Here is a 27903-nt window from a genome sequence, read left to right on the forward strand (position 1 = left end):
GTGAATTCAGAGGACATCATTATCTGGTCATGGTGGACTATTTTTCCAGGTATATAGAAATAATGAACTTGAAAGACATAACATGCCACAGTGGTATCAAGAAACTGAAGTGCACTTTGGCTCATTTCAATATTCCAGAACAACTAATGACAGACAATGAACCACAATTCACTGCAGTAAAATTTAAGTCGTTCTGAATGAAATATGATTTTGATCATATTACTCGCAGGCCACATGACCCACAAGAAAATGGAGAAGCTGAGAGAGCTGTGCAGAGAGCCAAAAAAATCCTACAGCAGGAGGATCCATTCCTTGCTTTTCTGAGTTACTGATCAAAACCAACTGCAGCTACTAGATATAGTCCAACACTACTCTGATGGGAAGACAACTCAGAACTACTGTTCTGACTTTGAAAAGGAATCTATCTCCAAAGTGGCCAGACATGTAAAAAGTAGCCAAATCCGATAAAAAGAATAAAAGAACTGCTGGATCTAGAACTTGATTACCATGTTTGCATCTAATTGGATGAAGGCAAAGGATGGACAGTCAGCACTCAAAACATATGTGAATGAGATTGAGAGTGAAGAGTTCAACAGAAAACCATCAACATACACAGTTTGTTCATCTGAAAAGACAATTAACAGAGCAAACTCTTCAGATGGTGGATGCAGAACAAGAAGAAGACTCAAAGATTCCAAACCAACCACAGCCAGTCATTGCAACAAATGGAAAGCCAGATGCCCAAGTTGTTACATGTTCAAGTAGAAAACCAGTATGATTCAGAAACACTTAAGAGACTGACATGTACTTAACTTCAAAGGAAGTGTGGTTGTGTATATTGTGTAAATGATAGGAATGTAGAACTTAAAGGGGGAGATGTAATGGAATGCTAAATTGTACTACACTAGGTGGCACTGTGTGTAAAACATCTTACTTAAAGCTAACCTTTGCCATACCTGGCACAACATTAAAGGATCATACAGTGAACACATCTGGTATGTGTATCTCTGAGAAGTAAGCTATGTAGTCAGTTTATATCTGATGCAGAAGCCTGACTTGTGACGAGAAGTCCTGCAGCCTCTTATATACAAAAATAATATGGCAGATGTGGCTGAAATAAGAGCAGTCTCCAAAATCAAAACACAGGTACATGTCTCTGGCCAAAACAAAGTTTAATACATGGCTGCCCAAAATGTTGAATGAACTGGGCAGAGGGGGTCACTGGGTATTGTCTGACAGAGAGAGAGAGAGAGACATGAACAAGAACAGTGTGTGACCCCGAGAGAAGCCTAGCGGGAAGGCTTTTGGGTCTGGTGCTGGCTGAAGAGATCTGGGGCTATAAGCAAAAAAACCTATCTCCTTTTGTTTGGTTCCTCCTGCATTTGAAAAAACCGGATTTTGTTCATTCCTTGTAAATAAACAAGATTGCATAAAAGAAATTAGCTGACTACATAATCAATTTCTCCTTTTACCTTGAACAACTGACAACACCCTGAATTTGGTAAATTGCATGGGTCAAAAGGGGTAAGAGTAAGGTTTGATGGCTATGCCTGTTTACTATTTCTTAAGCACAAAGTGTGTACATTCTCTGTGCAAGTACGATATAATTGCTGGTATAAAACCATGCAATTTAGCTTTGTGGGATCCCAAAATACTTAGCATATACTGGACTTGTGAACCAATGTGCCAGTGCTGTAATGCAGCCTCTTTTAGGGGATTTATGTAGAAACACAGCAGCCCTTTTGTTTCCATCGGTGGACCTGATACCACTTTCAGTAACTGGGGGCAAGGTTTGTGTTCTTTTCAGGAACATGTATGTTGGGGTGCGGGGTTGTTATCCTTTCAGCAGGGAATAAGCTTAAGTGACTAGAAGTTATTTCTCATAGGTACTGTAGCAATATAAGTTGAAGCTGTGTCTTAGAAGTGAAAAGCTTTGGGCCTGGGCACTGCTCAACACCCAAGCTTCCACTAAAGCCAATGGAATTTACCAGTGCTCAGCTAGGGTCTGCCTCTTAATCCTAGAACTGGGCAAAATTTTTCAGATTTTTTTTTTTTTTGCCAAAAAATGCATATTCAGATTGACCGAAACATTTTTCAAATTTGTGTTGAATTTACTGAATTGTTTTGGTCAAAAAAAAAGCGGGGAAGGGGAATTCGAGAAAAGTCTAAATGTTTTGTTTTGACATTTTCAAAACAAAATGTTTTGATTTTTCAATTTGAAATGGCTCTTCGTTTTGAATTTTGCTTCAATTTTATTTTAAAAAAAAGATTTTAAAAAACAGAACTTGAAAATGAAACAAACATTTTGTTTAGGATCAAACCACACATTTCATTCAACCCAAAACAATTATTTTTCCAATTTTTTGGTTCAGATATCAAATTGAAAAATGTGTTATTTGCACAACTCTTCTTAGTCCTGCTTCTTAAATACATGCTTTGCTTTCTGTACCTGTATTTAAAGTTTTCTGGTTACAAAGTTTTAGTTGAAATAATCTTAATACAGTTTAAGGTTTTGTCTGGTGATTCATCACAAACATTTATGTGAGCGCCAGGATCTTCAAAGATACAAAGTACTCTGCCTTTAGGCATCGGTTAGTTCTCCTGTATTTTCATATCTCAAACCACAGGTATATTGAGAGTGCAGAATTGCTAAGTCACTTGAAGCAATTTTCAAAATTCAGCCTTGCTCATGACCCATATCACTATTTCTCATTTGCTTAGGAATAGGTGCTATCTGGTCCTGCACAGGTGTACAAGGGGAAGAAAGTTTCAGGGAGTCTTTCCTTGCTCCTGTGGTGCCCCTGAGCAGAGACCAGGTACAAGTGTGATTCTTGCATCCCTAGTATGCACAGACTATAAGAGTCTAGCTCTAAGGACAGCACTGGACTCCCCAGAAGTCTGAGCTGGGCTCCATGGCCTCTTTCCACCTCATAAAAGGCCAGCAGAGCTGTACTGGTACTGGAGGAACAGATGATACAACCTGCAAACGAGTAACAGGCCTGAGTTTCCTAGGATTCATAGAGGCAGTGGCCTGGTTCACCATTTGTCCTGAACCTTGTGTAGTCATTAACACCAGGGCCAAGTGAATGCAAAATGAATGCAAAACAATTCCATATCAGAATGGCAATGTTTTACACCCACTTAATCTGGTGTAAATGACACACAGGGTGCAGAGCAATGGTAAATTGAGCCCTCCTCATCCCCAACCTACAATATAGACAGTGGCTTAAAGCTGTAGTCCTACTTTTGGATGCTGCATTAAAAGCATCAGTGTCTTAAAAGAATTTTTCACAAAGCATAAAATACATTTCATACTTGGGGAATCAACAGGCCTGATGCTCTTTGTCTTGCACCAGTGTTAATCTGAAGTAACTCCATTGCAGACAATGCAGTTATACTGGAGTAAAACTAATATGGGTAGAGAATGAGACCCTAAAATTGCATCTCACTCCAAATCGGAGCCTGACGGTGGAGACATTTCAGGAAAATATAGTTGCTAGCTTTTTTCTCCATAATCCACACTGATATAAAAGATTTTGCAAATAGAATAGAATGTGGTTAGTTTCATTTCATACCTTTTAGATTGTAATGTCTTTGGGACGGGGTCCATGAGCAGCATAATGGTGTCCCAATCCTGACTGGGGCTTCTGGACATTACCAATCTATATAACAGTATAAATATAAAACACGAACATATAAAAATGCTGTAAATATTAAATTATTATTTCATAGCTAAGATATTCAAAGCATTTCACAACATAATGAATCAAAAGCAATGATTCTGAAGACAGAGTAAACATTGTGTTATCACACAGCCTTGGAGCTGGTCAGGTCACCAGAATTATCTCCTATTTTTTCCGCTGAAAGTGCCATGGGATCTCTAATTTCTACCAAGACAATTACAAAAGAGACACCAGTTTAATATCTCATAGAGAAGATAGCACCAACAATGCAGCATTCAGCGCAGCATCTCCCCAGTTTTCACTGCAACATCGGTGTTGAGTAAGTGCCTAAGTCTACGTGTGTGACTGAAACTCATGACTTTTGCTCTTCTGGTCCAGAAAAGAGAATGCTAACAATGACCCCTGTACAAATATCTATTACTGGAAATATGAAACATAAAGTTTAGCATTACTCTCTATTATTTTGTTAAGTTGAGCCTTCATATCATGTTATACTATGTCATGATTGAAAAACAGTAGCAGCTAAGACACCTTGTAACTAGAGGTGAGGTATAGGTTTGTTTAATGTTAAACAATAATTTTAGATATGTTGTAATATTTTGCAGTAACTCTACAGATGTTGTACAAGTTAAAAACCTCAAAAGTGTTTGAAAAACAGAAGCTAGGGGAAGGAAAACCAACAGCTGAGATTGTAGAAGAAGATCCTTTTGCCATTCAGATGATGTACTGGTGCCCTGAAAGCCGAATTTTCTGTGTGGCGGGAGTCTCTGCATATGTTATTGTGTACAGATTCAGCAAACACGAAGTGAATACTGAAATAGTGGTAAGTTGTTTAGAATTTTGCTCACATATGATGTTGATTGAAAAGAGTAAGTAATACAAGCCATCATTTTCAAATTTGAGTGCCTTGTGTGAGGCTGCTCAATCCATAGTTACGTACCTGAATAAAACTTTTATTAAGTTGCCTAAGAATAAATTTAGGAGCATTCATGTTTAAATGTTGTGGGTGAAATCTTAGGCCCACTGATGCCAATTGAAAACTCACATTGATTTTAATGGGGCCAGAAGTCCAACCTTTTGCAATAGGAATAAAATATAGTAATAAGTCAAGACTTAGGCTGTTTCCAAGCCACCAGGATGGGTCTCTGTGTTAGTTGCTTGCTCCAGAAATACTTGGTGCGGTACCATATTGTTTTTATCATCCAAAGTACATTTTTGGCACCCAAGAACAGACCAAATATTCTCAGTAAGTAATTTTACATTAATATACAAGGGAGGTTATCTGTGCTGCTTTGATACTAAACATTAATTTATTTCATTGCATGATAATATCACTCTCTTTTAACTCAAGAGTTTGAAGGCTTTATTTTAATTTATCTTCATAGTGCTTGTAATACAAAGGAATCTAACATTTTCCAGTCTTTGACAAAGTAAAAGTGTTGTTTTTTTCTGGTTTAATATATTTTAATCAACTAATGCTGACTTTGTTTCTTCAAAAAAGTGGACACTACAGGAAGTGGCGGATGATTTATATCTAAATAGTCAACATTATTGTCACGAATATTGGGCTAACTGCCCCTCTGACCCTTCCTGGTCCCTTCGAGTGCATCTCCCTCAGGTTTCAGGCCGTAAGCTTTCACCTCTGTGAATCATTCAGGCTGGGCTTGGGGCTGCAGTCTCCAGATTCTACCCATGATTATCTCAGCAGATCTAACTTAGACTCAGAGCCTGGAGTTCTGTTCCCTCTGATAGCAATGACCGGTGGTTAATACAGTGACCAAACAGCCTTCCTAAACCAACCCATTATTTAGTTAGAACCACAGCATTATAGAGAAAACAAATCTTAAAACAATAATCCAGCCTCTATGCATGCCTGTATCTCCCTAAGTCTTACCATTCCCTAGATCTGGGGAAGGTCCAGCTTCTTCAGACTCCTTCCGCAGAGTGTCCCTCTGTTTCAACCTGTTCACTGGACAGTTCCTAACAATTGATTCTCCTTCTTCCCCTGAGAGGGTTTTTTAATGTTCAGGATTTCCAGGCTCTCATCCTGACAAAACTGCTGTGCCAATTTGGTCTCGATCCTGGGAGTGTGACATTGTCCTGTAATTACCCACCCTGTGTTTGTTGGGAGGTTTGCTTATTTCTAGTTATTGTGTCACTTTCAAGTTTGATGTTCCCATAGCCCCCTATTAAGCTAGATCAATACATTCATGCAGGAAAGTCATACCACTCAAAACACAATAAAATTATTTCACTGACCACGTCACATGCAGTATTCATAACATTATTATATCTCAGTATTCTTAGATGATTATGTACACTTTCTGTTTTTCAGCTAAATTGTCACAAGGAATGAATGGCATTTTGCTGAGTGTAATAATCTGTGCACATTCAATATTCCGTATCTCAAATTTTGTCTCCGATTTAGAACTGTTTACATGAATAATTCTTTTGTGAAAGGCTGTTTCACCATAGTCTCTTATACAGATGGCACATCCAGTCAGGTCTGCTGAATTTTGGGCACCGCCATCTCCACCAAAGCCTCTCCTCTGCCTTCCTCCATCAGTTGTATCTTCCTCTGGCTCAGACACACAGCTCTTCCCTCCAGATCAGTAGCTTCTCTGTAGAAAGAATAGGTTTCCAGGTGGTGGTGTAGGCATATCCTAAGGCTCTTTCTTCCATTTTTCCACCTGAGACTATTCCTTCCTGTTCATGCTGACCCTCCCCTTATGGGTACACAGAGGATGTCCAGCTGACATGGGATCCAAGATCACTTCTAAGTGGCTCCACAGCAAGCTTCTGAGGAAGGGGGCCTGTGAAATTCTCCACCCTACCAGTAGCATCAGTCCTTCCCTGGTATGGCTTCTTGATCAAACTTTTGAGGAGATCTGCAGGGAACAGTGTGCCTTTCTTTGGAAATACAGAGAAAGGTCATTGAATTAGGTGATGAGAATCTCCAGTAAACCCGCAGCAGGAGATGCTTTTGCAAGATACCCAAAAACAAATTGGCAAGACATACACCATTCTGCAACCTCTGGATCTTCCACTCAGGATGTGGACCAAAGCCAAACAAAGGTATCACAGAATACTGTGGAATTAAGAGTCTTAGGATTAGCTCAGTTTCACCTTTTATCCAGAAGTGAAAGATAGCCCTACCTAATTCAGATGGACAGTTCAGTACCTGTTGCTTATTTAAACAGGAAGAGACAAAAAGCAAGAGTTTCAGCAGAGAAGCTGCACTTCTGAGGTAGTGGAAAAGGAGGACATACTCTCTTTTAGGGTATTTCATCTAGTAGGAGGATTTAACAGCCATGCAGACTGGCTTAGTCAGCAGCAACTATTTCCAGGAGATTGGGCTGTTCTTAACCACGTATCTTACTCATCAGTCTCTAAAGGTGGAAGCTGCCCATGGATTTCTTTGCCAGAGCTACAAACAAAAAGATTGCAAGATTCTGCAGCAGATAGAGAAGAACTGAATGAAACCTGGAGAGTGGCCACTTTCTCTCATTATTAGAGGAACTTTGGTGTATGCTTTTCCTCCCTTCCCTCTGTTTCCATAGGTCTTTGAACTTAAAGGTTGACCTTCAAAGAGACCTATACAAAGGCCTCATCTGCATAGTTCTTCATCTTTTAAGGAGGTGAGATCTAGCCATCCTCCTGCTGCTACCAACATGGTTTTTGTTAGAAGTGTTGCCCCGGACAGCCTGGGGGTGGAGGGGGTTGCTGTAATAGAGGGGAAAGAGTTGGAAGTGTCTGATGTACCAGAAAGATCTCCACCATCCTTACCTTCCCCAGATGAGTCCAGGGGTTTCTCTTAGCCTCCTGTCCCAAAGCAAAAAGACTGTTCTATCTCTAGTTCCTCAAAAGATTTAAATACTATTGCCCCTTTTCTTCCTTAATGGCTAGTCAAAGTTTGGGGCCCTGGAGATGTTCCAGTTGGAGGTAGAGATTGGTGATGGAATCTGGTATTTTCTTTGATGCAGTCTTGTTTATTTACAAGGAACGTACAAGGTCCTGCTTCTCTAACGCAGGAGCAGCTAGAAACAAAAGAAAGGTTTCTTAGCTTACAGCTCCAAGCCTCTTTAGCCAACACAGGACCCCAAAATTTTCTCTCTAGCTTTTTCCACTGTGCTCATAGGCTGCTGTTGCCTTTCTTGTTTTTTGTCTCTGCCTCTCTGTTTCTGTTCCCTTTTCTTCTTTCCCTCACAGACATACACATGTGCACGTGCACGCACACACACACACACACACACGCTTTACCCAAAACTATACTCAGCAAAAGCCGCTCCACCCACACAGTCTAAAATTCCAGGTGGATTCACATAACCCTTTTGTTTTAGATGAGAATTTGTGATTAACTTATCCTTACAGATGTACTAATTTGTAGTGTACGTTTACACCCATCAACCTCATTGAGGTGTTTTTTTTCACTCAGCCCATAACAAAGTTTCACCCAGCTCACAGTACTTTTACTGTCATCCAACTCCGTATTATCTAGTAGTAGCAAAAGCCAATGAAAAATGTCACCAAGCTGTAGCCTCTAGGTCTTTATCTGTAGGTATGGATGACAAATAAATGGGTCTGTTAGGGTAAGGTATATTCCTCAGCCACACCGCAGCAGAGAATCACCAACTGTCAAGTAGTGCTGATGAAGTATCACTTCCTTATGTGGTTACTGGGCTGAGGTGACTCTTCCTTTTGGATCAGCTCTCGAATGATGTGAACATGCCCTGCAGTGATCAGCATATGATATCTCAGACAGTACTGCCAAGTCTGTAATGACAGCAGTTATCATGCACTGATCTTCCTGGTTCAAGAATTTGAATTTACAACAGGATGTTCTGAGAATGGTAGCGGGGTCTTCCTTTAAGACTCCTGATTTGTTAGGAAAAGATAGATGACGTCTTGAAGAAGGGGCGACTCTCAGATTTGATGTCTATACAGCTTCATTTAGGAGGAAATCCGTTCCCTTCAGGTTCCAGAGGTAAGACTCTTCCTGACCTCCAGCAGGCCAGAAGGCTACCCTGAGGCACTCATCTCTCATACTTAGATCCAAGTATTTTGCCAGCCGTCTATTCTGCCTCACTGGCAAGCTTGGCTGCAGCACTGAGTTCCAGACAGCAAGTCTGATAAAATGATCAAAACCCTCCAGGCAGTCTGTGTTGTGGGTTTGTACCCTTCCCCTTTCTCCATATCTTTCAGGATTCTTTTATGAGACACTGGTAAGGGACACACATGGGGCTATAGAAGAGGTCCCTTGCCAATACAAGAGGTTCTTCATTTATTTCTTGGTACCCAAAAAAGGAGTCTGCATCCCCTAGTGGATCCAAGGTGATTACACAAATACATCACGAAGCCAAAATTCCATATGGTGACATGGGCTTATATTAGCTTACCTTCACGTCTTGACACGCTTCTCACTGGAGGTATCTTTGATTTTGTGAGGGAGAAGATCTCTGCATTAACTTTGTGTACCCTGGGATCTTTCTATGATACCACTACTTTTCCCAAATGTCAGGGCTTCAGGGTCCACTCATACTTAGAAGATTAGCTGATCAGAGCTCAGCCACCTCGGGGGGTGCCCTTGGATCCAAAGAAATTGTGCTGCTGACCTGCTGTGTGACCCTTTAGCAGGTCACTTCATCTTTTTTGTACCTCTGTTTTCCCCTCTCAGCCTTTGGTTGGTCTCATAAGATTAGACCTCAGGGCAGGGACTGTCTCTTACTATCTGTCTGTACAGCAGCTAGTGCAGTGGGACCCCAATCTCAATAGGGGTCTCTGGGCACTACTGTAATATAAATAATAAATAATATCATGTGAGACCATCTCCATCAAGGGAACTGGACCATAGACCAACAAAGCTAATGGGGACCCTATTGCAAGCCGTATTGAACTGTGTTACCTACCATCTGTCTCTGAGGATAATAATCACCTTAGCTGTAACTTCAGCCAGAGAGTTAGTAGATCAGGACCTGATGGTTCAGCCCTCTTACGCTATGTTCCATAAGGATACTTTGGTCCTGCATCCTCACCCCAATTTCCTATCTACAGAGGACCCTAGTTTCCATCTCAACCAGGCCATAAGCCTACCTGTATTTTTCTTCAGTTCTCATTCACATCCAGAGGACACCCAACCTTCACAATATAGATGTAAAGAGGGCACTTAGTTATTATCTAAATAGGATCAGGCTTATCCACAAGCTCCACAGACATTTTGTGGCATGTGGGGATAAGACCAGAAAGCAGACCATCCCAACACAAGTAGATCATAGACTCAGGGACCCTATGGTCAAAAGGGACCTGGTGATCATCTAGTCTGATGACCTCCTGCACATTGAGGCCACAAAACCTCACCCACCCACTCCTGTAATAGGCCCATAATCTCTGGCTGAGTTACTGAAGTTCTCAAATCACGGTTTAAAGACTTCAAGTTACAGAGTCACCATTTACACTCATTTAAACTTGCAAGTGACCCATGCCCCATGCTGCAGAAGAAGGCAAAAAACCCCAGGGTCTCTGCCAATTTGACTTGGGGGAAAATTCCTTCCTGACCCCAAATATGGTGATCAGTTAGACCCTGAGCATGTGGGCAAGACCCACGAGGCACATACCAGGGAAAGAATTCTCTGTAGTAACTCAGAGCCCTCCCCATCTAGTTCCCGTCTCAGTATTGTTACAGATCAAATCAGATCAATATTTGACTGCTAGAATCTGGCAGATGTCCTTTGGACATTCAGCTAAGTCTAACACATCTTCCATACATGCTTTCACAAGTCTCCATGACTGAAATATGAAAGGCATATTGGAGCTCTATAAACATCTTTATGCAGCATAATTTACATTCTAGATCTGGGTCTTTAACTGTAGATCTGATGTCCAATTCAGCAGAACAGTCCTGCAGTCACTAGTTAGTATTTCTCAGAACCACCTCCTTGAGGGTCATTGCTGCTTCTTAATTTCTCCAGAATAGGGATCCATTTGGACAGTTCACAAAGGAGAAAAATCAATAACTTCCCTTGGTAACTGTGGTTCTCCACGATGGTTGCCCATATGGATTCACACTTCCTGCCAATATTCCCCTTGCCCATGAAGTCTTGGGTTAAGGTTTCCTGAATTAGGGAGAAGAAATGCAGGATGATTATGCCCACATCCTGAGAACCTAAAGTGAGTGGGGAAGGATGGACCAGTCCACTGGACAATGCTTGCTAGAAGCTTCTGAGCTCATGTGCCAGGAATGTGGTTTTCCAATGAGCAAGAACCTTATGTTATCTCATTGTGATTGCCTGACTCTTGTCTGTGGAGAAGGGAAGATCACCCATCAATGCCATCAGCATGTCAGTTCTGTGCTGTGTGCTAGATTTCCCTCTTCATAGGAAGTGTTGGGAATTGCTATTTATAGGGGCCCCAGGTGCCCTCAGTCTCTTTCACCAGCCAGAAAGCGCCTGAGTCACAGTCACTAGTGGAAGCATACAACTGGGTATTTCTCTGCCAGCCTGGGGACAGATGCATTGTTTTCAGATGCTGGTATTGAGATGTTAATGAGTAACCATCTCTAATAGCAAAAAGCAATGATAACTGTGCTTTTATGGTTAGAAACAGAATTAGTGTTATCTATTTAAAAGCAATGACGTCTAAGTAGCTCATTTTAATAAATTGTAACTTAGATTTTTATTTACTTCAGTCATTAGAGGTGCGACTTCAGTATGACGTAGAAGATATCATTACTCCTGAACCAGAAATAATTCCTCCATTTCCTGATGCCTCATCCCAACTTCCTTCCTTAAGGAGCCTTTCAGGCAGTACCAACACTGTGGCATGTGAAGGAATGATGAAGGACAGTATCCCATGTCTTAGGTACAGTAATGCACTTATTTAAAATGTATTCTACTCATTCAAATAAACCATATTTAACATAATGAACTGGAAAAGGAGGATAAACAATTTGTCAATATAATTCACAGATGATACTAAACTGGAATCTGTGTTAAACAACAGTGAGATAAATAATATAAAGGGGTTTAAAATGGCTAGAAATAGAAATATTTAATATAAAATATTAAATGAGACAAAGACAATTTAATACATCAGGGGAAAATAATCTGAAGTAAAGATTAGGAAGACACTGAATAAGCAATTACGCCAAAGAAGATTTTGTGTTGAGAGAGGCCTATAAATTAGATCTGGATTTTTAAACTGATATGAGAGCTACACACAAACAAAAAGTCCAAAATTTTGAACTAAAAACAAGCAAGCATCTCAGCATGCATCAGCCTTTAGTTTACAGGGAAAAGTATTGTCTTTTGTGTTGACAAAGTGATCTCCATAAAACAGTCATGTCCAAAACTGCCAGTATGTGCACTACAATCAGTATGCCAGTATGGAGCTACGATCTTCCTTTGAGGAAAAACTTGTATGTATTTATAGAAAAAAACTATGTATTTATAAAACAATAATAAAAAGCATAAAGGTAATGACATGAGATAGACGTAGCGTTACTGGCCTAATATAGGGGGGAGCAAACTAGTGGAATGTGGTGTAGATGAAGTTAGTATTAGGTGGATGTACAAGTGGTTGAAAAATCATACTCAAAGAGTAGTTATGGATGATTTGCTGTCAAATTGGGAGGACGTATCTAGTGGGGGCCTGCAGGGGTCTGTCCTGGGTCTGGTACTATTCAATATTTTCATTAATGACTTGGATAATGGAGTGGAAAGTATGCTGATAAAATCTTTGGATGACACCAAGCTGAGAGAAGTTGCAAGCACTTTGGAGGACAGGAGTAGAATTCAAAAGGACTTTGACAAATTGCAGAATTGGTCAGAAATCAACAAGATGAAATTAAAGAAAAGTGCAAAGTACTACGCTTAGGAAGGAAAAATCAAATGCACAGCTACAAAATGACTAGATGGTAGTACAGCTGAGAAGGATCTGGACGTTGTAGTGAATCACAAATTGAATATGAGCCAACAATGTGATGTAGTTGCAAAAAAAGCTAACATAATTCTGGGGTGTATTAACAGGAGTGTCATATATAAAATCCAGGAAGTAATAGTCCCACTCTACTCTGCACTGGTGAAGCTTCAGCTGGAGTACTGTGTGAAGTTCTGTGCACCACACTTTAGGAAAGATGTGAACTAATTGGAGAGAGTCCACAGGAAAGCAACAAAAATGATAAAAGGTTTAGAAAACCTGATTTATGAGGAAAGGTTAAAAAAGCTCAGTGTGTTTAGTTTTAAGAAAAGAAGAGTGGTGGGGGACCTGGTAACAGACTTCAAATATGTTAAGGACTGTTATCAAAAGAATGGTGATCAATTGTTCTCCATGACCATGGAAGGTAGGACAAGAAGTATGGGCTTAATCTGTAGGAAGGAAGATTTAGATTAGATATTAGGAAAAACTTTCTGTTTATAAGGATGGTTAAGCACTGGAATAGGCTTTCAATGGAAGTTGTGGAATTTCTATCGGAGGTTTTTTAAAAACAAGTTAGACAAACACCTCTCAGAGATGGTCTAGATACACTTGATTCCGCCTCAGCCCAGGGAACTGGATTAGACGACCTCTCAAGCCCCTTCCAGCCCCACATTTCTATTATTCTATTAACTGGGTGTAAAGAAGTATTATGGGTTTTAAGAAATGAAAAAAGTTGTCGTCTGTTATTTACATCACAACTGAGTGGAGTAGATTAATATGTTCTGACTAAACCCTAATGAGTTCTGGTTTTGAATGACTCCACGATAAAGTATTCCTCACAATGTTTTATAAATTGTAATTTAACAGCAATTATAGTGCATTGCAGAGATCAATGCTTATTTTTATTTTAGTGCATTCATAATTACTTTAAATATTATTAAATATGTCTCATTTTGTTTCAAAATCAGTTTAAATAAACAGTGACTGACACTCTGTCTTTTGGGCTCCTGAAAGTGACGTTTTAGAACATAGAAGCATCATCTAATTAGCATAAGAAAAGTTATGTTGTTTATACATATGTGGCCCTATTCACTTTGGCACCCAATTCATCAGTCCATCCTTATTCAACAAAGCAGATGAACTTTAAGAATGTGCTTAATCTCACTGAAGTCAGTGGGAGACGCAATGGAAAAAGGAAAAAAACCAAAACAACCCAGGGTGATATCCTGGCCCCATAGAAGTCAGAGAGTTTTGCCATTAACTTCAGTGGGGCTAGGATTTTACTCTGAGGTATTCTGTTGTTTTTGTTTTCCATGGTTTGAATTTCTTTGTCACTATGAAGCATTTCCATGAACGTAATGTATATTTCAAAAGATTTTTTGATATTAGAAACATTAGGCTCTTATTTCAAAATGTGAATGGAAAAAAATTATGTATTCGAAAAAATCAGAGAAGTGATGAGAATATTGAATATTGAGGTTCTTGTGAAGGCTGTTAGAACACAATAACATTTCCAGAACTGCCTCGGTGGAGTCTTTGCTTATTTGAGAGAGCAATATCATCTCTGTCATCAAAAAGTAGCTGTAATAATAACAAGACTCTGTTTCCAGACTTCCAGTGTCTCTTTAACGTCCATTTCTCTTTGTCAACATCCTGGAAACATGCTGGGGGAAGAGGGGGCTCCAGCTCACTCGGCCCCTGTCCCCAGCAGATGGGGCGGCAGCGGGCAGGCCCTGCAGCTGGGGACAGGGACCGAGCGAGCTGGAGCACTCCTTCCTCCCAGCATGCTCAGCCCCTGTCCCCGGTAGCTGAGCCTAGGCAGGGAGCGGGGCACTGCTGCCTCCCAGCTGGGCTCTCTTAGGCAGAAGCGGCTCCGTCCCACTCCCCGCTCAGCTGCCAGGGAGAGCGGCCGAATGTGCTGGGGGGAGGCACAGGGAGAGAAGGAAACACCCCGTCTCCCCACGCAGGTAATGTGGAGCACAGAGGGTGCTGAGGCCCCAGGCTGGGTGGGTCGCTGGCCAGAGGAGAAATGTGGAGCAGTCACATGTCCTGCCCTTTAGCTTGTGCCCTCCCCAGTAGGGGGAGGCACCAATCATCTATGCATTCCAGCATATTTGGGCTCCACCTGTTAGGGATTCCACTCTGTTCTGGGCTCAACATATTAGGGATCAGTCACACTGGCTAAATAATAAACAATTCCCCCTACACATTATAGATAGGTGTGTAAGGAGGTGCTTATCCTGTTCTCTAATGAGATTTGGTGATCTGTAGCAGACATCTAGTACTACCCCATCTTGTGCTTTATCTGTTAGGACATTGATCCATAAGAATTCAAGATAATTTTCTTCCAAGTTATCAGTGACTCAGAAACAGGTAATGCCATTTTTAATGTAAAGTGCCACTCCCCCTCCCTTTTTGCTCACTTGATCATAGAATCATAGAATATCAGGGTTGGAAGGGACCTCAGGAGGTCATCTATTCCAACCCCCTGCTCAAAGCAGGACCAATCCCCAATTTTTGCCCCAGATCCCTAAATGGCCCCCTCAAAGATTGAACTCACAACCCAGGGTTTAGCATGCCAATGCTCAAACCACTGAGCTATCCCTCCACCCCTGGATAAGCAGCAGAACATGAGCTCCCAGTGTGATGCTGTGGTGAAAAGAGCTAATGCAATCCTGAGAGGCATAAACAGAGTAATCTTGAGTAGGAGTAAAGAAGTTTTTTCACTTCTGTATTCAAGAAGGATGTTGATAAATTGAAGAGGGTTCAGAGATGAGCCATAAGAATGATTAAAAAGTTAGAAAACATGCCTCATAGTGACAGATGCAGGGACCTCAGTCTATTTATCTGAACAAGGGAAGGTTAGGGAGTGACTTGATTACAGTCTACAAATATCTATCTGAGGAAAAAATATTTAATAATGGGCTGTTCAGTCTATCAGGGAAAGGCATAACACAACGGTATAATCCACACAAAGGTATAATCCAATGGCTACAGCGTGAAGCTAGACAAATTCAGATTGGAAATAAGGCACACATTTTTAGTGGTGAGAGTAATTACCCACTGGAGTAATTTACCAAAGATCGTGGTGAATTCTCCATCACTGACAATTTTTAAATCAAGATTACGTGTTTTTCTAAAAAAGATACTCTGGGAATTATTCTGGAGAAGTCTTATGGTGTGTACTATACAAGAGGTCAGACTAGATGATCATAATGGTCCCCACTGGCCTTAGAATCTAAGTTAGAGGTCCAATATAAACAAATTAAAAAGGCCCAATCCATAATTATTTATTATCAATGAGCCATCATTACTTTAAACTGCTGTACTGTTGATCTTGAAGGTCATAAACAATAGAAAGCTATAACATTTAGCCTATAATGAGCTAAGATTATTATGCTATTTGGGTCCCACTTTTGAGTTTTGCTGAAAAGGAAGACTTGCCTACCAGAAACCACTTTATCCACCCCCAGAGAAGATATAATTTTTCATAGATATGAAACAATAAACAATAAGAAAAGTATAGATCCTTAAAAACAATGCCCCACATGCATCCCTGGTGTAACTACATTGAAGTCAGTAGATATACAACATGGATTAAATTGACCCATAATTTGTATAATGTATATGCCCCATAAGAACTGAGTAGTATTACAAAAAATGAGACAGAACCTATCAGATCCTCATTTTGATATGATTTGTATTTTCACTGTTAACAGTACATAATTATTTTCAATAAAATAACATTCATTGCAATCTGATAAGTAACCACTATGGTAAAGAAATTCAGTTACAAAGAAAAATATACATTTCTTGTTAAAGAGTAAATACTGAAGTGAGGAAATTTACAGCAACTTTAATAAGCTCGTGAGAGTTAAAAACTATGATTAATAAAGTGTGGTTTATACCACTGGAATTTTAAATAATTTTAAGAGCATGTCTGGTATTTTAAACTGCAGCATTTAAGACAAATTGGACATTGTCTTCAATACAATATTTGAAGATGATAAATACATTCTACCAGTCAGCAAAGAAAGGTACTGAAAAGAGAAAGCAGCCATACAGTAGGTGAAGAATAATCTTTTTGCAACATCTTTGGTACACCTCTGGGACCTGCTTTGCAGACAATTGCACCTTCCATAACAACACATGAAGAGAGACTGCTAACTGCACCAAACTCTGTATAGGAAGTGTGTATAAAAAGCTCTGTGTAGCTTGAAAGCTTGTCTCCTTCACCAGCATAAATTGGTCCAATAAAAGATATTACCTCAGCCACCTTGTCTTTCTTATAAGAATCCATTCAGTCTTCAAGGCTAGATTAGCTACTGGGTGATTGTACTCAAAGGAAGGAGAGTTAACAAAACAGGTTAGTTGGATTGAAGGAGAGATGGAGTCTTTGCCTGATTCATGAGTTTTAGGTATCTAGATACCACGGAGATGAGCACTACATAAAAATGCAGCTAGATAGATAAGAAGGGGACATTAAAAGGTGAATCAACACTTTATGGGGCCTTTTAAAGCATAGTCACTCTTGAATTTCTCAGATTTCATCAATCACCACTGAATAGAATTCCCCATAATAATATTTAGTCTAAGCGCTTATCTAGTTAGGAATGGGTTACAGCAGGATCTACAGATCTGGGTCCATAGACACAGAACTGTTCATCCCAGGAGCTGAGTGTGTGATATTCAGGAGGAGGTACAGGAATTAACCATAGGCATAACAGAGAGCAAGGAGTGCCACAAACAATTTTACAGGGTGGGTTCTTTATCGTTGGATTGGAACTAGAGCTTGGTTGGAAAAACTTTGACACAACCATTTCATTTTCCATCGGAAAATGCAGTTCCACTGCAATAGAAATTATTCACAAAGTGATTGTTGATTTAGCAGAAATTTTGTTTTGGGAAAAATGGGAAAACAATTTCCAATAATGTTGAGGTGTCCCATTTCAACACTCGGAATGAAACATTTCAATTTTTTCTTTTGAAATGACTTTTTGTTTCTAAATTGTTTTATTTTGCACTATATATTATAAAATTTTAAAAAGTTGAATTTGTAATGAAACAAAACAATGTTGTTGAAATGAAACATTTCAATTGACCCAAAACAAACAAAAAAAAATTTGAATTTTCTTTTGTGGAGAATTTTGACATTTTCAGGTTTCATTCCTAATCTGAAACCTCATTGAAACCCTCCAAGAAATGGAATTTTCATTCTCTACCCAGCTGTAATTGGAATATATAGTCTTAATCTACAACTATATTAAAAGTATTGTGGGAATTCCTTTTCAGTGCTGATCCAGTCCTATAAGGGAAGTTGGCTTCACTATTATCTCCTCAGGGTAAATAGTTTCTATTATTGTACCCTAATCATTTTGTTTATGTGCTTCTATTTTGTGTCCCTTTTTCTTCTTAGTGTTAAGACTCGACCGGTGCGAATGCCTCCTGGTTACCAAGCAGAACTTGTTATTCAGTTGGTGTGGGTGGATGGTGAGCCTCCACAACAAATCACCAGTCTGGCCATAAACTCAGCCTATGGACTGTAAGTAACTAAAAATCATGTTGTATTGATTTATTGTTTACTCAACTAAGCAATATATGTTTCAGTTATACTTTGAAGTTCCCTGCAGACACTTAAAAGTCACCATGAAAAATCAAAAGTTGCTTTAAGCTAGGTTCTTGGGTAAAAAATTACAAGAACAAGTAACCCACATAGAAGATGTAATATGAGAAGTTAATCTGACATTCTCATGATGGCATCTTTCACATAATATCCCTGTCTTTTTAATCAAAACCAAATTACCTTTCTGAGTTATAATTTTTTTAAAGATATCTTAAAATAATCACAAAATGACCTGCAGCTGGCACAAGGGAGTGTAAATTAGACCTATCTGTGACACCTTGATAGAAGGCAGGCACTGATGTCACTGCTGCCTTCACTTGGGTACCTGTTAGAAGGGACAATTTTTGTTTATGGCTAGGTCTTCAAAGAAAACCAGCTGGAAAAGGTTGTGATGCACTGGCCATGTATCCTTTCCAACCAGCACAGTCCATTTGATTCCGTTTCATACTGATGGGAAATGCACATGTGCATCAAATCAGGAAAAGAATCTTTACAAGTTTGTTTCTAGGAGAGAAGATATCACTCGGATATAAAGGTACAGGTTGATGTTTCCAAGGGGGCCTCTGGGAATTAGGTGCCCAACTCTTACTGACTTTGAGTATAAATTTGAGCACTTGCCCCTCAGAGGCCCCTTTGAAAATCTCAGCCATAACCTTTGTATTAGTGTGAAAACATTTGTCTGTCCTGAGGTGCTGGTCGGCTCCTAGTCATGAAATCTAGAAATTTCATTAATTTTACCTTTGCCAGAATGCATTTTTCACAATACCTAGGCAAACTTCACCTCTGATCCCTCCTGATTTCATTGAGTGCACCCCTTTCCAGGTCTAGCTATCACCAGGCTCAGGGTGGAATCACTCATTTCTCCATCCTCAGACTGGGCCCTGGGTTGCAGTGCCCTGGTACTAACCATGATTACCTCAGCACTCCGATTTATGGCCAGCAGCTGCAATTCTGTTCTATTCTCTGGGAGCAATGACAGTGGTAAGCAGCGACCAGGAAGGGTGCTGGAACAATTTGCATAGTGGGGGTGCTGAGCGTCATTGAACCAAACTGTAAACTCTGTATATGGTGGAAACAACTTCAAGCCAGGGAGTGCAGCAACACCTCCAGCACCCCTACTTCTAGCCCCTATGGTGACCAGCCTCTTTGAAGCAAAATATTGTTTATTTAGAACAAAAGCATTTCAGAGAATACAGATCTTAAAAATAATGAAACTGATTATATGCATATTGAGCTTTTCCCTGAGGTTTACCATTTCCTTGATCTGGGAAGGCCCGACTGCTCTAGACTGCCTCCATAGAGTATCTATGTCTCAGCCCAGACAGCTTTTGACAAGTGATAGCCCCTTCTCTTCCTCAGAAGACTTTTTAACTCTTTAGTGTTCTTTTGGTTTCTGGCCTCCCTCCCTGGCAAAACAGCTGTCACTTCATCCTCGAGCCTGGAAATAGGCCATTATCTTGTAATTGCCCCCCGGTGTTTGTTGGGAGGTTGTTTATGTGGGACCATTGTGTTGCCTTCCTGTTTATTCTTCCCACGGCCCCCTATTAAATTAGATCAGTGCAGTCATACAGGAAATTCTGTTAACTCACCATAGTTACAATTTGTATAGGGGAGGTGCTGAGAGCCATTGAACCAAACTGTAAACCCGGTATATAATGGAAACCACTTCAAGTACCCTTACTTCCATCATCTTATACAGTAACTTTATCTCACTGAGCAGGCCATGTACAATAGACGTACCTTTATTACATATCCATGTTCATACATAGAGTAATACATAGCAACTCCATAGCTGTCACACCAGTACTGCAGGTACAAAGCATGTATAAAAACAAAGGTTAAAAAACACCTTACACAACAAATACGAGGCAGTTGATGTGTTGTGAAATTCAATATATTTCACTTTATTTCTGTTTACTTTGAGCTCTTGCAAGCTTCAAATTAGAAATATTTACACTTTCATGCAATTAAAGAGAATCATCACACTACTGGTTTCCGTTATAAAAGTAGAAAAAAGTGTGGCAAAATTCTGCAGGTATATATATATGTCAGTATATTTTAAAATATATAAAAATATTAAATTAAATTAAAACAATGACCAACTAAGAAGGCCTTTCCTGAAAATTAATAACCAGTTTGTGTGTTCGCTAGCCCTCCATGTGAGCCCCAGGTCCTCAGCTCCTCCAAATATTAACTGCCAAGAAATGTCTGATCAAGATTTTAGCTTTGCTATTATGAAAAATATTTAATTAATTAATTAATGAAAAGCACAAGCACTCTGCCCTCCCCCCAAAAAATCAGCTTTAAGAAATTGAATGGTGTGCTGCATGTAATATGCAGTTTCTTTCAGTACCAGTCCTTTCCTAGCAGTTAGCAAGTATAGTAGCCAGTGGGAAATAAGAAATTCACTCTGAACTCTTCATTAGGTTTATGATTGCATACAGAAGACAGAGAAATTATTTATTTGCCTTTAGGTCTGGTAGGAGTAATCTTCTCCTACTTATATTGTTCCTCTGTCAAAGGTATTATTAAGCCTCCTTCTTTATAGTCAATATTGTATAGCTGGAATGCATAACACACCTCTATGCATTGTTGTAGCCCGCTGTGTCCTGAGGAAGAGCTCTGTGTAGCTCAAAAGCTTGTCTCTCTGACCAGCAGAAGTTGGTCCAATAAAAGATATTACCTCACCCAACTTGTCTCTCTAACACATCTGTAGTTTAGTTTGGCCAGTGTCAATCTAAAAAGTTTTTCTTTTGCAGTTGCTTATAACTTTTTCAGTTATAACTTGCATTGTTGGGGTGAAATTTTCTAGGTCTGATCTCTGCCTGAGGGAGTAAAGTGTTTTGGGATATTTGAGCAAAAACAGTTTAACTGTTTTCAAGTATAAAGAAAGTGGGGAAAATCCTTTTACCATTGTAAAAAAAATCTGACCTTTAACTCATAGATGTGCCTTTTATGTGGTCTAATTAAAATCCATTTTGATTTGGACCACTTACAAAAAATTTTAAAAACATATATTGAATAGGTGCACTGATTTTTTTTTTAACAAGTTGGTAAGGGTTTCTTTTACCAAAGATCTCCCAAAATTCTGATGGCACCCCACGTGAACATGTAAGGAGTTTGAGTAGATTTTTCTGTCTTCTAAGTTGAATTTGAAACCTCACCTGTCTAGTCTGAAACAGCTAAATTATGGAAGTGCTTTAGAAAGAATAAAACTGAGAACAAAAACCTACCTAATTCAGGAAAGCTTAATTATGCTCTTCAGACTGGTTAGAGGTCTTCAATGCTTTCTTGAAAAAAATTCTGTCAGAAACCCAGACAGTGGTGGTCAGGCTTAGATCTATTATGCTGATATGCAGCCTGTATAGATATTGATTATCGGGTCTGGTACCTTCTTTGCCACTTCAGAAATTCTTCCTCAGGAAATCTGTTTTTTGGGCTCCATGTCAGTTGTTTGACCATAGACTATGCCAGCATATGAGGATATGTTATAAAGCCGTGCTCACAAGCAATGGGTTTATATTCTTAGGATGCTGTGATGGGGTTTATAACCCAACACTGGGCAACAAGGGATTAAGGAATTACTTTGGGCCCAGCCTCACCACACCTGTAGGAAATGCTCCAACTGGAGGAGGAGTTAAAAGATGGGGGAACCGCTCATTTGGTGCAGACCAGGGAAGAGAGCAGACCTGCAAGCTGCTGCTCCAGCAGAGGAGAGCCTGAGAGAAGGCAGAATCTATCCCTAAGACAACTGCCCAAAGGTCCCTCCTGGAGGGAAGGGAGGACCTGCCACAGAGGCAGCCTGATGGAGCAACATTTCCCTCTCCCCTCATATGAACTCTGGACTTCAGTACTCCCTTTTGTTTTTGTTTGGACTACCCCAGCAGGGGAAAGCCCTTGGACTGAGGTGGCCCTGGAGGCTGGACCATACCATGGGAGGAGGCAGCTGCCACCTGAGAAAGAGAGCTACCACACTGTATGCTGCCCCCAGGAGGTGCCTTGTGGTGAGCAGGCACCCTTCACGCCACCTTAACCCAGCTGGCGACCTGGGGACAGTCACAGGTGGGGAGATAGGAAGTCGCCCAGAGAGGGCAGCCTTAAGCAGCCTTGGCTGTCAGATCACTGACAGTCCTCAAAGGGCCCTGGGTTGGAGCCTGGTGAAGTGGGAAGGTCCAGGCTCCCCTACCAACAATCCCACTGCAGGTCATGGGCCTTAGCTCTGACCACCAGATGACACTACCCGACAAACCGACCCTCGATTGAGGACCATCACAGATGCACTCCAGCACTTTCCATGAGAGTGATGTACATCATGGCCAAAAGACTATTCAGGCAGACTGGATGAGTTACCAGACCCAAATCCCTGGAGAGTGTAATCTCAATTAGGAGGTATTCTCTTGATTTTTCTTTGGCAGTGAGCTTTGCCATGTGTGGTTGACCACCGGACACACTGTAAACCATGATTAGTCTTACGTTAGCTTGTGTGACTCTCTATTCCTCCCCTGTTTTCATGAATGTTCCAAAAGATCAGGTTGAACTGGGTTTAAACCATCTTTACTGTACCTCTCTGTCTTTGCTTTCTGGGCCTGATAGTCCTCATGGTAAACCAATGCCAGAGACTCCTCCTTTATCTAGAACGCCTCATGCAATGTCCCATTCCCTTAAAAAATCCTTCTTACAACAGTCAGATGGCTTTGAGGGTGATAAGGACTCATTTGAGATTTTCTCCTGTAGCCAATTGCCCAGCTTGGTCCTTACTATTGTATTTAGAGTATTTTGTAACGGTTACTTTCAGAAAGATCTCACTGATCACTATCTCTTTACATGTTTTTTATTTTTATTTTTACTGTGTTCAACAAAGGCCTGAGCCACATCATTTTCTAGAGGCAGATGACTAGCATTTCTGTTGTCTCAAATCACAGAAAAGAGATTGTGTTTTGTTCACGCTCCAGTCTTCTTTTTGTACAGTGCTATGTTGCCTCATTTTGATCCCTTTTACTTGCTTAGTACAAATTGGTCTTTTATTTATGTAGGAACATAGGCCTTGCTTTAACAGCTTAGCCCAGTGGTTCATCTAATCCAAATCCCTGTCTCTGACAGTTGGTAGTACCAGATACTTCACAGAAAGATTCAAGAATCCCCATAATGGACAATAGGGATAGTTTCCTTGCAAACCCCCATCAGTTAGAACTTGGCCTGTGCCCTGAAACATGAAGGTTTGTATACTGTATACAAAATGTTATCCTGTCTAATATAACTGTGGATGTTCTTATTTAACTCAACAAACCCTTGTTGAAAGTCTAAGGGTGGAGCCATGGTCAGTGGTTGGAGCAGCTGTCAGTGCATTCCTTCTGTGAATGTTCTGTTATAGTTAGTTGTTGTTAGTAATAGTGGTACTCATTTTGCCTCCCTTGGATTCCATTTTCTTTATTTTCTATTTGTTCCTGTTCTCTGTAGTCTGAACTCTGGGCTTAAGTGGTTCCAGGGGAACTTACACCAAAGTCCCCTGGCTTCAAGCCCTACTCTGGGTGTCCCAGGCTGTTGGCCATGAGTATCCCTCACCCTCACTGTCTGAAGTGCTTGGGTGAGAGTCACATCAGGGACAGGTACCTGATTTGACAGGGCTTCAAGACAAGAATTAACAAGCTAAGAGAAGAGCATCTCAAATACATCTTCATGGAGGCACCCTTCGCCTAGCATTGGATCCACCTCAGTTGGATAGAAGTCATTCCTCAACACTCTGTCCAGGAGTGTTCCCCCAGCTTTACCTGTGAACAGAGACAGGAGGAAATCCCCCTCATTGGGGCAGTCCTCAAAGAGACACATGTTCTTTGAGTACCCTCAGCCTCTGAAGCCTAAGAAGAGAATGGCTTTGACGTTCTCCTCCTCCTCGCAGTATGAAGTGGGTTCCTACGGGAATCTAGGGCATCTTCCAAGCAGTGACTGTTCAAGACAATCTGCTGCACCTGCAGCTTCCTGAATGCCCTCTCCTACCCTCTGGTCAGTTCCCCTTTAGGGGTGACAAAGTAGAAAATAGAGCAGCTTGCTCCTCTATAAACAGGTTTCCCTGGAAGGACTCCCACTGGGATTCCCCAACCCCAAGGAGCCAGCGGTTCTGGCCAGCCCCACCCCACATTAGGGATCTATCTTTAAGAGAACCATGTGCGAGGACTTGTGAGATGGGGCTCCATCTGCCCCACCAATTCTGGCTCTGGCCCTCCCATCCTGAGTGAACCCTTCTGTATGTCAATCTGAAGGTCACCCAGGGTTCAGGAGGAGCTTCTCCCAGCCGGCTGGGTCTCTGATGTGAGGCTGGGGGAGGGGAGCCATGCAATACATGGGTAGAACGATGGGAGGGAATAATACAGGACTGGAGTCTGGACACAATGAGGGATGGGGGACAAGACCTCGGTGAAGACCAGGACACAGGGGACAGGTGCGGTGGTCGCACTGTCTGCTCTGCTGACTTCCCTGGATGTGGCAGACTTGGCTGCCAAAGTCATGGTGATGGCAGTAACCATGAGTTGCTTGTTATGCCTCCTGTTATCGGGGATCCCTGTAGAAGTACAACAGATTTTTGAAGATCTCCCCTTCAGGGGCTGTGCCTTATTCTTCTGGAAGATGGATGAAGCACGGCATATGTTAAAAGATTCTAGGCCAGTGTTGACATCCCTGCCCCTATATACACCAGACCCCAAAAGAACAAAATTTTGACCCGTGTTTCAACCAAGGCAGCAGTATTATATGCCTAGACAAGCAGATCAGTCTAGGCAAAAACAGAAGCAAGGAGGGAGGAGTCCCCAACCACCCACTGCCGCCACTTCATCCAGGCAGCTGCATGTCTCAAAGCAGCCTGTTTGGGTCTCTTCCCAGCTGTTTGTCTCCTATGCAGAAGAAAGGGATGGCATCCTGTAACATTGCAGTGGCTTTCCAAGTGGATCACCAGCTGTATTGTCATATATTACAAGATCAAGGGCATCATGCCTCATGAAAAGCTCTGTGCATTCAACCAGAGCACACACAACCTCCACAGTGGTTGTGAGAAACATCCTTCTTATAGATCTCTGGAGGGTGGCAAAATGGTCTTCAGTCCACACTTTTGCTAGATGCAATTAGTGTATTTACGACATCAAGAGAAGACACGAATTTGGGGAAAGAAGTCCTGCAGTCCCTCATCCGATGAGATTCCTAGCCCTTCTCCAGCGGAAACTGCTTGGAAGACACCTAGTATAATGGACATATGCAGTAACACAAAGAAAAATGTTTACTCTCCTCTCATAACTGCTGTTCCTTGAGATGTGTTGCATATGTCCATTACACGACCCACCCTCCTTCCCCAGTACATCAGAGCCTGTCATCTAAGAATCCAGTACGAAGCTCTTGGCGTGGAGCATCCAGAACAGCAAGGTGCAGGAGTGGCCTCCCCTGTGGGTACTGCTAAGGAAAACTCGCCAACACTGGTGCACAGTGTGTTCACACACTTAGTATGATGGCATACACAACACATCTCAAAGAATAACAGCTGTCTGAGGTGAGAAACCATTTCTTCTAGTGAATATGTTTGTTGTAGTGATTCCACTTCTCCCATACTACCATTCTCCCATCTATATTGCTTTTCTAATATATATTAAACATCTACTATAAGATTTATGGACCTGTTTTCAAAGGAGCCAAATGAAATCAGGCACTCAACTCTGATTGAATTTTGGTGGGAATTGAACACCTAAATCCCTTGTGCTGCTTTGAAAATCATGGCCTTAGTCATTTTTTAAATAACAATATGAAACTCAGCTATATATTCCTCCTCTGACTGACTGACTTTTTGCTTTTGTCGTTCCTGGTAGTTGTAGCTCTATGGTTGCTGTGTGGAATCTTGTTTTGTACAGTGGGAGAAAAGAAAGGACAAAAAAAATTATAGTACATGTACACAAAAGACCAGATTTCATGGGGGAGACCAGATTTCATGGTTCTCTGACACTTTTTTGTACGTCCATGAATTTGGTAGGGCACTAGTTATATATAATGTAAGATTTGTGCACTTAATTTTCATTATCTACCACATGGTTGTAATTACTACAGATATATTGTTCCATACAGCAGTGTTTAGATATTATTACAACAATAAAACATGCAAAGTGAGTGTTCATTAAGGTAAACTATATCTGTTTTGAATGTTAATTACAGCATTTTAGGACAAAAGTTTGTTTGAATTCAGAATTATAAAACCATTTATAATTACAATTAAAATCTTAAGCTTTGAAAATAAGGTCTTAGAAAATTATTGCAAATTCACAGTAGTAGCTGTTTTAAATGATATTTCTATTAATTATACCATATAATGCCAGAGTATAATGCCTTTGAGGAACATTTCTTTTCTCAGAGTTGCATTTGGGAACTGCAATGGTTTGGCTGTTGTGGATTTTATGCAGAAGACAGTATTGCTGAGCATGGGAACCATTGACCTATACGGATCAAGTGATCCATACCAGCGTCAGCCCCGTTCTCCACGCAAAAACAAGCAGTTCACTGCAGGTAGGAGATAAAACACAGTTGTTTTGAACCCGACTCATTCTTTGTTTTCTTGCTTGCGGCTTTTTATAGTGCTTTTGAAATGCATGATTATCTGCCAGCCAGTGGAATTTATAGAAGCACATGAGAGAAATCTGACTGCTCCTTAGGTATTGAAACTTCCTCAAATGCAAAACGTTATATCTGAAGCTTAATTGTTTGGGATGGTGGTCAGCAAGTAATCTCCCTAGCTGAGGCCCCAAGTAATTGTAAGGAGTAGAAAAACTGACTGTCTTAATGCTAGCTAACTCATGATGTGCACAGTCAATATGCTGCTTTTTTTTCCAGTTGCCAAATGCTTCAGACAGATAAGCAAGATTTCACTTTAAAGCAACATGTATCCTCTGCCAAATCACATGCTTTTGTCTTTTAATAAATCTTTATGGTCGAAGGACTAACTGAAAAAACACATCCCAGGGACATCTTCATTAAGTAGCTGAAGCAGCTTAAGACAGGAAGTAGACATTTTTATTCTCCTCCATTGGACATAGTAACTAGAGCGCTTGATAGAAGCTCATTAAATCTGTCTGTGCAATTTTTTTAAATTTGATGTCAAGAAGCATATGACAGACTTCATTAAGTGTTGCATAGTGGAATTAAGTTTCCATCAATACAATTACACTTTGCCTTATGTTTCTGTTAATATAAAATTTCCATTTGTCTCAGAAAATTAGTAAAATGAGTACCTTATATTTGTGTAAAATATTTTTGTCTGTATGTTTCATTTTTACACAATTAAAACAGACACAGTTATGACATTTTAAAGTTTGGTTACAACGCAATTTGGATGAAAACTTCACGGTTTATAATCTAGTCATGAATTTTGAAAAATGTAAATTGTAGTGTACTATTAATTTATGACAACTATATGTTCATCAATATGTCCTGCACTAAGGCACCCAGTCATGTTCTCATTGGAATCAGTGGGAATATTGCCACTGACTTTGGTGTAAGAAAGATTGGACTCTAAATTATTAAAACTTAAAGAAACCTCCATGTTCTACTTTTGTCCCTGAAATACTGTTTATCCCATTTTACAAATATCTAACCCCATCAGGTTCAGTTCTCAGCTATGCCAAGTGTAAAGACGGTGTAAACTTGCCACAGCTTATGAGAGCA

General features: G+C 40.5%; 1 protein-coding gene across 8 annotated transcripts in view; it reads left to right on the forward strand.

The window, feature by feature from the left end:
- The window catches only part of STXBP5L (syntaxin binding protein 5L), a 420013-nt gene that overhangs the window by 307255 nt on the left and 84855 nt on the right, over positions 1 to 27903 (forward strand). For all 8 annotated transcript variants that reach the window (XM_043538749.1, XM_037909775.2, XM_043538743.1 and 5 more), the window contains exons 15-18: positions 4289 to 4506; positions 11365 to 11537; positions 18010 to 18135; positions 26597 to 26748. In XM_043538749.1, the coding sequence (XP_043394684.1) occupies positions 4289 to 4506; positions 11365 to 11537; positions 18010 to 18135; positions 26597 to 26748 (669 nt within the window). The remainder of the gene's footprint in view (positions 1 to 4288; positions 4507 to 11364; positions 11538 to 18009; positions 18136 to 26596; positions 26749 to 27903) is intronic.

Source organism: Chelonia mydas, chromosome 1, assembly GCF_015237465.2.
Source record: "Chelonia mydas isolate rCheMyd1 chromosome 1, rCheMyd1.pri.v2, whole genome shotgun sequence".
In the NCBI taxonomy this organism is placed as follows: domain Eukaryota; kingdom Metazoa; phylum Chordata; order Testudines; family Cheloniidae; genus Chelonia; species Chelonia mydas.